This window comes from Euprymna scolopes, chromosome 32 (assembly GCF_053919585.1).
Source record: "Euprymna scolopes isolate OS-2025 chromosome 32, ASM5391958v1, whole genome shotgun sequence".
NCBI classification, from domain to species: domain Eukaryota; kingdom Metazoa; phylum Mollusca; class Cephalopoda; order Sepiida; family Sepiolidae; genus Euprymna; species Euprymna scolopes.
Genome location: NC_136513.1, coordinates 10,148,126 through 10,160,267, shown reverse-complemented (window position 1 = coordinate 10,160,267; position 12,142 = coordinate 10,148,126). Strand labels below are relative to the sequence as shown.

At 30.0% G+C, this 12,142-nt stretch overlaps 1 protein-coding gene across 1 annotated transcript in view; it reads right to left on the bottom strand.

Moving 5' to 3' along the window:
• Positions 1–3,823: 3,823 nt before the first annotated feature.
• LOC145256220 (BTB/POZ domain-containing protein KCTD3-like) overlaps positions 3,824–12,142 on the bottom strand; it is a 78,946-nt gene continuing 70,627 nt past the window's right edge. Inside the window, exons 19-20 of the mRNA XM_080114840.1 lie at positions 5,989–6,037; positions 3,824–4,304 (exon numbers count right to left, since the gene is read on the bottom strand). Coding sequence (XP_079970966.1) covers positions 3,940–4,304; positions 5,989–6,037 — 414 coding nt within the window. The 3' untranslated portion in view covers positions 3,824–3,939. The remainder of the gene's footprint in view (positions 4,305–5,988; positions 6,038–12,142) is intronic.

Below are 12,142 nucleotides of genomic sequence, written 5' to 3'. Positions count from 1 at the left end.
ATCAATAATTTATAAACATGATTTGCTAAGAGATCAACAATTCAAAAATTATTAGATATTTTAAATATTAAAACACAAAAAAAATTCTCGCATAGCATTGTGGGATAGCTTGCCAAAGATGGCTGCTATGCAAGCAAAGCTAACTTTCACATGCCAATCCTAATCCACACAGATCAATGTATAAATAATATTAATCTTTGTCATTTGTTAGAGAAATGTTTTTTTCTGAACCATCCAGAATTTTTTGCCATTCATATTTTTGTATTATCATAACTTAGATTTATACACTCCACAAAGGATAGTAAAAATATTTTGGAAGATTACCTTTGATTGAAATTTGTTTATGATTTTACTTAGTGAAACAACACTATAATAGCGAAATTCAGAAAAGGAAAAAAATCAATTAAAAAAAGACAATGGTATTTACTGATCTTTTGTGTCAATTTCAACTAAAAGCAATATCTACTTAATTTGGCATGTCAGAATTACTTAAATATTACCGCATTATTTAAAAATAACAAGGTTTCGATCTTTATCATAAAAACACTCGCCATATTGTTTTGAGAACATATGACATAATAACAAGGGAAGTAACTCAATCATGCTAAAAACAAAGCAAAGAGATCATATTTATGATTGTTAACGCACAAGTCATAAAAAAAATTGGCAATAGTTACACGCTATTTAACTCCCCTTGGAACTCTCCAGTGTTTTTTTTTTTTTTTTACCCAAACATTCTATTTTCACTAATTTGTGTCAAAAAATGTTTTCTTTAATATTTTTTTTTTTTTTTATACCTTATAGCTTTTTTGTAATTTTTGAATACGTTCATTACTGTAACATGACAATGAAGTAGAGACAAATAGTTTGCCTTGAAATTCAATATAAAAAAATTCTGATTTTCGCTAGTGTAATGTAGTTGCATTTTTTTATTTTTATGATAGTATATACGCATTGTTTCTTAAGGCCACTAAGATCTTCAGTAGGCTCGAAATTTATGGTGTAGTGTGAAAAGTTATTTTCTGAAAAAGAAAATATTTTTACTAAAAAAAAAAAAAAAAAAATTGGAAGATTTATCTTGGACTTTTTCTCAGAGTATTATAGTGAAATTCCATTAGTTTGTTATATGGCAACATTTACGGATTGATACTGAAAAAAATATTATTTTAAAAGTAAAATTTAAAAAATAGATAAATTAAAAAAATGTATTTCAAAAATAAATTGAAAACTATAAATAATCTAAAAAAATAATAAACTCAAAAAATAATAAATTAAAAATTGAAAAAAAAATTAAATAAAAAAATAAATTGAAAAGATAATATACTAAAAAAGTAATATAAATTATGAATTGAAATAATAAAATAATAGTAAACATCAATTAAAAAAATAATAAATTGGAAAAAAAAAACCTCTGTAAATGTATGAATTATAAATATTTTGTAAATATATGCATGGCGGGCGGAAGGTCGTAAAATGTGTATAAAAAAAAAAAAAATCACGTTTTCACTCAATCTTTGAGTTGTCTATTTTCCAAGCCAACAATTTTAAATATAACAATTCAAAGACAACAGGAATTGATAACAATGATCATCACAATAGCAAAATAAACATAAAACATGAAAATTAATAATTGATGTCAGTTGCATTCTGGGAAATTCTCTGAGCCACCTTTTGCAGAAATACATATATATAAAAAAATGGAAGCACCAAAAGGCACTCTGACACACATACATCTACAAATACATACAAGCTTCCAAAAAAGCAATGGGTTGCAACATTGAAAAGTTCTGGTAAGGACCTACGACTGCTGGTTTGACAAGCAATAAAATAACACTGGTTTACAAAAAAAAAAAAAAAAAAAAATCTGAGGCAAAGTTTCAAAATAGATGTTCTAAGCAAACTTGTCTGAACTTTACAGTTTAATCATCTGAACAAATGATATGCATTCATTTTTTGCAGTATTTTTTATAATTCTTATTTTGCTGTCTTCTTCCCAATATTCGTTTGTTTCTTCTGTTTTTTGGTTTTTTTTCTCTATTTAACACATGAATAACACTTGTCTTAACATCACTTTTTGGTCCCTCGACAAAAGGAGGGTGGACCTGTAAATTCACCCTTGTCCATTCGTCTGTCCGCACTTTCCTCAATAACTACGTCTCGGAATTTTTGAAAAATTTTGCACAAACATTAAACATGATATGAGTAAAAAAGTAACAGAACGGATTTTCCGGGAAAACTCCGGTTACCCACCTAGGTGTGCCTTTCAGGTTAAAATGGCTAAAATTGACACTTTTGTGCTTATTAAAAAAACTGATGGCTTGGATTTTTATAAAACTTTTTGAACAGTTCTAACTAACTGATTTCTGTATAATTTTGTTTGTCTATACTTCATGATAACTCTTGGGTGTGCCCCAGGGGCTCTTTTAGGGCTAATAAAAACACTCCATTTCTGGAACTATTTTACCATATTTGTCCAAAAGTTTCTGTGTATGTCTATTTAGCAGTTTTTTGTTAAGGCCTTGGAAACTTTGGGGGCTAAATGGAGGTGGGTGTGAGATGGCAAATGATGGACTTAGTCATTTCCTTTTTTTGCATGGTGCAGAACTCAAATTTACATACGTTAAGGCCTAAAACTGCAGTGTTTGTTCATTTTACCAGAATTTGACATTCCCTGGGGACTTTTGAGGCTAAATGGTAGGGGGGGGGGGCAATGCTGAACTGAACATTTTTTTATGCCTTGTTCACTGTGCACTCACGGGGACTATGCATGCTTCACTAGTTTTTAATGGAAATCGCTTCAGACAAGGCATGAAGCCATTTGATATAAGGAACTAAAAAAAAAAATACTACTTCAAAGTTAAAAACTAGTCAACAGTAAATGTTAGCTGGATAGATTCTGACAACAGCAATTCTTCCTCCTTTGCCAAAAACATTGTTTATGAAATACGAGGAATAAAGGACAAAATAAAGGAAGTGATAGTTACAAAGTTATTGAAACTAAACCCAAGACCGACTATATCTTATAGTCTATGCCTATATCTTTATTAACACTGTTGGTTTTGTATTGTTGGACTGGATCGATGTTTAGCAAATAAAAATTGTGTCATTTTAGCCATCCATAGCTACAAAAATGTTTGATTCCTGTATTTTACGAAAATAGAGGAGAACATGCAAAATAAGTGGAAGCGTCTTATGCTGGTTGCTATTTATATTGGACAAAGTATAGAAAACCAGGCAAAAATATACCCCACTTCTGACACTCTGATGTACTATGTGTATATATTCTATAATAGAAATTATAGTAGTACTCGGTTTGATCAGTGCTTTGTATGTATAGGAGTTTTGTTTTTTTTTTACTTTTGTAATGTGCCTTTTAAATATTTAATTAAATAAATGCAATATGCATGAAATAAGTGAAAATTAAATGAAAAATAGATATGACAGAGTAAAACTGGTGGGAAAATTTAATTTATATAAAAATGAGTAAAAAAAAAAAATGAACACCTGTTTGTATGATTGCCTCAGTAATAAGATAGATACTTTGTGCAAGTCAGTAAAAAATAAAAATGAGTATTTTTAAAAAGAAAAAATATTTGGAAAAAAAAAAAAACTGGAAAAAAAAAAAAAAATTGAAAAACTTTTTAAATAAAAAAAATTTGAAATAACTTTTTAAAATAAATTTTTTTTTTTTTAAATAAAAGTTTTTTTTTGTTTTTTAATAAAAAAATTTAAAAATAAAAAAAAATTTTCAAATAAAAAAATTTTTCAAATAAAAAAAATTTTGAATAAAGAAAATTTAAAAAATAAAGAAGAAATTTGAAAAAAAAAAAATTGGAGGGAAAAAAACAAACTGGGGAGATAAACAAAAAAAAATTGAAAAAATTGGTTAAAAGTTTCGTTTTTATATATTTATGAAAATATTTTTACACATCTCCTAGATTAGCCATTTTGCGGATTCTGGTCTTTAACAACTTTAGATACTGATGAAAGATATTTTTTCCCATCATTGTCTGCACTTTGGTCCCCACCGCGGGGTGTAATGTTAGCAACGGTGGCAGTGGCCCCACCAACAATGACTGCACCTGCATTAGCTTCTGCCCCAACAACCTCCCCAGTTGATGAAAAAGGCCAGAGGAAGCTCCCTCCTGAGTGTCGAAGATGGCTTGATCCCACTGGCAGCTGAATGTTGTGACTAACTAAAGGACAGGGGCTGGCGCAAGGTGTGGAGCTTCGGGAATTAGTCAGATCATACTGGTCAAGGAGCCGGACAAGTTCCGATGGAGTTGGACCTCCAAGAGAATTATCTGAAAATGAAAGAAACATTTTTTTTTTAAAGAAAATAAATTCTAAAAAAATAAAAAAATTTAAAAAATTCTAAAAAAATAGAAAACATAAAAAAATATTTTCATTGAACTAGAAATTAATTGCTAGTATGAGATTGGGATTCAAATTGACGCACATTTATGATATAATTTTAAATATATATTTTAAAACTAAAATAATACCTGTACCAGGACAGGCAAAATTAATTACTGCAAGCATAACAGTTTAGAACAAATTTCATATCCCCTTACAAAGATTAAAATTAAGATGTAATAATACTAAACCTTAGGTCTAAAATCTTTATTCAAATTTTGATGGAAATCAACTACAGTAGAATCCCAAGATACAGCATTAATCTGTTCCGGGGTTGGGATCGTAAAGTGAAATCGCTATATGGCAGGGCCTAAGAAAAATTTTATACAGTCTATATTAAAAATTATAAACAAAATACAGTACAATATATAATACACGTGTATATAATTAAATAACATTATAAATAACACTGTAAGGCGGAGCAAATACCGTAATCAGGGGCCAGAAAAACAGTGCATTCCAAATCGTAACCTGGAAATACGTATCCTAGGAACACCATATCCCGGGCTACTGTACATAACTATGATCCCAGAAAATGTGTCAAATTTAAACCTGAAGCTTAAGGAGTTTTATGAAAAAATTAAAATTCAAAGTATCTTGCATAATTAGTGTCTAATGATCTATTGATCAAATTTAATGCAAATCTGAAATATTCAAAGTTTTCATGGAATGTTGTGTCCATATTTAAAAAATCATTAAAACTCTCTTAATTTATTCCAAAGAAACTGAAATTTAAACCGAAATTTGGACCATCTGGAAATAAATGTGTGAATAATATTATTTAGATTATTCAAAGTAGTTTTCATTTTGGATGATATTCTCACAACATAATAGATGTGTGGACATGATATTCTCACAACATAATAGATGTGTGGACACGATATTCTCACAACATAATAGATGTGTGGACATGATATTCTCACAACATAATAGATGTGTGGACATGATATTCTCACAACATAATAGATGTGTGGACATGATATTCTCACAACATAATAGATGTGTGGACATGATATTCTCACAACATAATAGATGTGGACATGATATTCTCACAACATAATAGATGTGTGGACATGATATTCTCACAACATAATAGATGTGTGAACATGAATGTGTGTTTGTTTACTGCACAACCGTGATCATCGGCCTAAAGTTGTCAATCGATCCACAAGAAACTTCTGCTTTCAACACTGGACCTGATATTGCTATTTATTTTATCCTTTTTGTCTGAATTTCTGTATTTATCAAATTTTAACTAAAATAAAATATAAAAAGGTAGTCAAATAATAAAGATCAAGTCACTGATGGCCATGATATTTTTTATTATATCATTATTATGTTCATTTTTCTTTTTTACTTTTTTGAAAATGTTAATATACACTAGAGATTGAAACTGGCTTTATCAAATCAGTTTCCATATGATTTTAAGGCAGATGAAGTGCTCTTTAATATTGGTAAGCAATTATCTGGAGTTGGTGTTTCAATAAAAAGGTTCCCATGACCTCACTGTATTTGTAGAAGGAAAAAAAAAAAAACAACACTTTTGCATTCATTTATTTTGTCAATACTTACTTTGGCTAGGCTTAGAGACCATTTCAAGAGCTGTAGTTAAATCCCACATCTGTAACGAAAATTTCATAAATTAAAATAAAATTAAATAAAAGATTCAAACAAATTATTTTTAGTCATTTAAATTACATTCAGATCTAAGTTTGAAGATGTGCAGTCAACAGTGCATGGTGATTCTTCAAACTTAAATCTATATAATCAATGATATCGAGCACTCTATAAATATAACAAATAACTATATTAATATATTCATGATTATAGAAATTCTATGCATATTTTATGTAAAAAGTGTTATATACCGGGCTGGTCAAAAGTCCTCTTTGGTTCAAGTTGTATTGATTTACTTTTTATATGATAAAGAAAACAAAAAATCATTAAATATGTGTAATATAATCTTCAAACAGTAGGCTTACTCAATATGACCTCCATCAGCATTAATGACATCGCTCACTCATGGTCTGATGTGTGGTTCACGGCAGCCTTCAAGTCTTCTATGCTACTCTAATGACACTTGCACACCTTGCTCATAATATGAGCCACGATGCTATAGTCCAACAGATTCAAATCTGGAGATTGCGGAGGCTAAAAATTCTTCGACCAAAAATTGATGTTTTCCTTCAACCAGACTTGAACAATTTTGGCTATGTGCGATGGTGCCCCATCTTGTTGGAAGACATAATCGGACTTTTTGACGACCCTCTTGATCCAAGGAAGCAGTTTTGTTTCGAGGACATGTTTAGAGTCACAGCCAGTAAGCTAGTATTCAGTGGGGAACCACACTGGAGGCATCTTCTCCCCTTTTGAAGAAACAACTCCAAACATCATAATTGATGCCGGATGTTTTGTTGTCGAGACATTACGCACTTCAGAGACATCTTGACTGAAGGACATTACTCTGTCATTCTGCTTATTCACGACAGGATTGATGATGAAGGTCTTTTCATCTGAAAAAAATGATTTGGTTTCCATGGCTTTTAATGTTGTTGAGAAGCTTTTACTGCGTTCAAGGCGCTTCTTTTTTATCCCACTTGTCAACAATGGTTTTCTTACGATTTTCAAGCTCTTTCCACATTCTAGTTTAACAGCCCTCCTGACAGTGGACACAGAGATCCCTTTCATATTAGAGAGAAATGTCATTTTAAGGGTTAGATTGTTCTCAAACGCCTTTTTGATCATCTTGGTCTTCACAATTTGGATCCTTCCTTTGTGGGGGTGATCCTTCAGGGTTTCTCCATTGGCTATACATCATGCAACTCTATGCATCGTTATACAACTCACATAAAGGAGCTTTGCAATGTGTTATTTTATGGGACACATGCAGTAGAGCAGCAATTTCAATTCTTTTTGTTTCCATTTTCATTGTGATATCAAATAATTGTACAGTAAATGCTCATATCACTTTATTAAAGCACAAACTTTACTATGTAATGCAGAAACAAAAATTAGATATGAAAATATAAAATTAAACCCAAAATACAAAAGTGTGACAGAACTTTTGACCAGCTTGGTACATTAAAATTTAAAGGAAAATTAAATTGTAACATTCATTGGAAAAACTCAGAAATTAAAAATGCACATATTAATATCAACTAATGGGATGTGTAGAAATTCCACAGCGGCATCTTTCATATGTAATATATTGCTGCTCGGCATTCTATGGACGTTCAGCATGAATGGAGACCCAGTGATATTATTATACCATCTTTAGACAGAACAGATACTACCTTTGGATCTTAGTCAGAATACCAAGAAGGTATATTTTAGTTTCACGTACAGCCCAAAAGTGACAACATTTTTTTTTATCAGAATTTTTTTTTTGTATATTACATCTTTGATGATCGGGAGATCCTATTTATTAAAAAGAAGGATAGAAGGTGATAACATTCTACAAACATTAAATCAACATGTTTATACACTAATTTACTGTTTGTAGTATGTTATCACCTTCTATCCTTCTTTTTAATAAATAGGATCTCCTGATCAAATAATTTATAATCTGGAAACTGTGACACATGTATGTATGTTAAAAATACTACAGTATTTATATATATATATATATATATATATATATATATATATAATTTAAAGGAGATTAGAACAATAGTCTAAAGAGCAGAGTGTATTTTAATGTAATAGTGAAATTACTAGTTTAATTAAAATACAGGAAAGAAAAAGTGCTCGTTGTAATTTAGATATATAATAAGCTTGATAGGTAAATATCCTAGAGCTAATTTAATATTTAGTAATGTGATTGATAATTTAAAAATCAAATTATAATTAAATTAAAAATCTGTTTCATACGAAGGAACAACAACAAAATCAATTATTTGTACGATATATATTATGCCATGAATTTTGTAATCTACTGAACTATAATATGATTGCTCTGCTGAATATAACATGTAACCATTGAACTTATTTTCATCTGCACTATTTAATATATCTCGAAGATCCATAAGATCTTATTTAATAATAAATAAATTCCTGATTCTTTAACTTAAACTTTCCTTATATATAAAAGTGACTTTGTCTGTGTTACGTGTTTTGAATGTAGGTTGTCTATAAAATAGCCACGTAATAATGATGCAAAAACAAGAGAGAACGTTTATTAATTTTATTTAACAATTTATGAAGAGAGATTTAAGTAGGTGAGCCGCTAGATGCGTAATGATCTATCACCGTGTTTTTTATCTCCCAAGTGTCATGCCGACTCTCTAGTCTCTGCTAAGGGGGATAACTCTCTTACCAGTCCAAGAGCAATAACTCTTTCTTTTTCTTGTTATGTTTTGTTTATATTAGTTTATTAATTATTATTAGTATAGTTATAATTATTGTTATCACACACATGTGGCTCATTCCATGTCAAATCAACAATTTTTTTTTTTTTTTTTTGGGGGGGGGGGGTCACAAACCATTTCCGACATAGATTTTTTCCAAATTTGCTACACATATATCTCCATGAAAGGAACTGAATGGCACTTGTTAAACATCTCAAGATCAAGAACGGTTTTTGAGATAATTCAGGTTAAAAGTTAAGATCAAAGTCAACTTTTTTAACTTGACCTTGAAAAAAATATTCCCATATAAAATTATAGATCTATCCAAGTACTTTAAAATGATATATGAATGAACTTTGTAGGCCAATAAACAACAGAGATATCTTTTTTTGAAGTTGTCACTTCTCCAAAAAAATTCACATGTAAAAGGTCAAGGTCATATCTCAGAAACCCCTTGAGCTTGAGATGTCTAACAAGTGCCATTCAATTCCTTTCATGCAGATCTATAAGTGTAGCAAATTTGAAAAAAATCTGTGTCGGACATGGTTTTACCCCCTGGTGATTTGACATGGAATGAGTCATATATATATATCACATATGAATCTATATATATATATATATATATATATATATATATATATATATAGATTGTTGGAGAGCTATTGGCTACACATTAGCAAACGTGTTTCAATGACCCCCTAGTAGGGAAAATCAACTCATCAGGCCAAAAACCATCCACGAAACTTTCAATAAAGACCATCCCTTTATATTAAAGTCAACTTTACAGGGTTGAACCATTCTAAAAAGAAAGAGGGGTACTAACAACCTATATCAAAACAAATATAACCTATTCACAAAATAATGTTAGGTTTTTCAAGGTATAATTCTGAAGCAGATTTATTATAAGTTTGCATTAAATTTTCTAGCTCCAACCATTATAATTATAATTGTTTTTCGTTTGTTTTGTTAATACGGATTTTTAGAACTATTATTCCAATATCAGAGCAATTCATAAATTTAACTAAGGTTTTTTTCCCACTTAAAATCGAGATATAAATATATACATATATTACTAAACTATAAATTTAGCGCTATTTCTCTATATAATACAAAAAGTACCGACATATATACAAACAAACGTGAAAGTCGATGGTATGATTAATTTGTTAATATTCTTATAATTTTTTCAGTGAATGTATTTGGAAATGTTTACAGTATGTAAATTTAAGTATGTAATTCATTACATGCACCGTGCTTTTTATGCCTTCATGAAAAATTAGAAATAACGAATTTTAAAGACCGGGAGAAACTATTGACCATTAAACAGGAAACAGCAATTTCCTGTAAACATTTCCAAATACATTCACTGAAAAAATTATAAGAATATTAACAAATTAATCATACCATCGACTTATATATTGTAATATGCTTTATTATTTATTTCAGGATTTTAAACGCTAAATCTTATTTACTTACTTATTTATTTTAAACGCCAAATCTATTTTAAACGCTAAATTTTTAACAAAGAATCTATTAAATTTTATAAAAATAATTTTTAGTGAAATTTTTACCGTGAATAATATAATTAGACTTAGTTACTAATATACTTAACCATATTATAAGAGTAATTTGTATATATATAAATTTTCACGTTTGTTTGTATATATGTCGGTACTTTTTGTATTATATAGAGAAATAGCGCCAAATTTATAGTTTAGTAATATATGTATATATTTATATCTCGATTTTAAGTGGGAAAAAAATCTTTTAAGTGGGAAAAAAATCTTTTAAGTTAAATTTATGAATTACTCTGATATTGGAGTAATAGTTCTAAAAATCCGTATTAACAAAACAAACGAAAAACAATTATAATTATAATGGTTGGAGCTAGAAAATTTAATGCAAACTTATAATAAATCTGCTTCAGAATTATACCTTGAAAAACCTAACATTATTTTGTGAATAGGTTATATTTGTTTTGATATAGGTTGTTAGTACCCCTCTTTCTTTTTAGAATGGTCCAACCCTGTAAAGTTGACTTTAATATAAAGGGATGGTCTTTATTGAAAGTTTCGTGGATGGTTTTTGGCCTGATGAGTTAGATTTTCCCTGCTAGGGGATCATTGAAACACGTTTGCTAATGTGTAGCCAATAGCTCTCCAACAATCAATATATTGCTCTGTTTCAGGCATTGAGCACTCTTTGGAATGACATATTGTGTTGTTGTTATGAGTTACTGAAAAATTCTACCAACATAATAATAAAAATTCTACCAACATATAATAATATATATATATATATATATATATATATATATATATATATATACTCTGGACGGACATCTTGACATTTAAAAATAAATGTTTAAATTGCAATGATATTTCTTGCAATTAAAGTTGACCGTGTGGGTTTGTTCCTTGCTAATGGAGCCAGAGATGGCTTTGGAGCTGGGGTTGAATCTCTCAACAGGCGGTAATCGTGACACCCTGCACTGATGATTCCCAAAACACTAGTGTCTGTAGGTATTTAAAAAAATGAATTATAGTAATAATAATGTCAGCCCCTTTAAGAACTTGGTTCTTATTGTTGAGTACTTCAAAGTTGAAATCAAAGTTGGTCACTTAAGCTTGCATGCACAGATCATGATATTATAATCACTATGGATGGACATCTCAACATTTAAAAATAATTGTTTAAATTTCAATGATATTTTTTGCGGTTAAAGTTGGCCATGTAGGTTTGTTTCTGTGCTAATGGAGTCAGAGATGGTTTTGTAGCCAGGTTTGAATCTCTTGACAGGCAGTAATCATGACACCCTGCATTGATGATTCCTGAAAGGATGAAACACTAGTGTCTGTAGGTATTTAAAAATTATTATAGTAATAATTATATATATATAATTATATATATATATATATATATATATATATATATATATATATATATATATTTGTAGTCATCGACATACAGTCCTGTTTCGTTGTATCACAACTCATCACTGCCACTAGACTAGCACCTCTCCCAAGCCAAGGATTGAACCTAGAACCGTTGTGTTGACAGTCGGAAGTTCTCCCACTCGACCACGGAAGCGATGCCCGCAAATAACCTGTCCGAATGTCTATTTAAACAAACATCCGTCCACCAATTTGACAGTGCTCAAACCGCCTGTTTGTAAACAAACAAACAAGAGCTTCCCATTTTTCAGCCAATTAAGTAGCAGGTGAGATTATTTACGACAGTGGTCTACCCAAAGAGGGGGGCTTAAAATATATTTGTAGTCATCGACATACAGTCCTGTTTCGTTGTATCACAACTCATCAGTGCCGCTAGACTAGCACCCCTCCCAAGTCAAGGATTGAACCTAGAACCGTCGTGTTGAC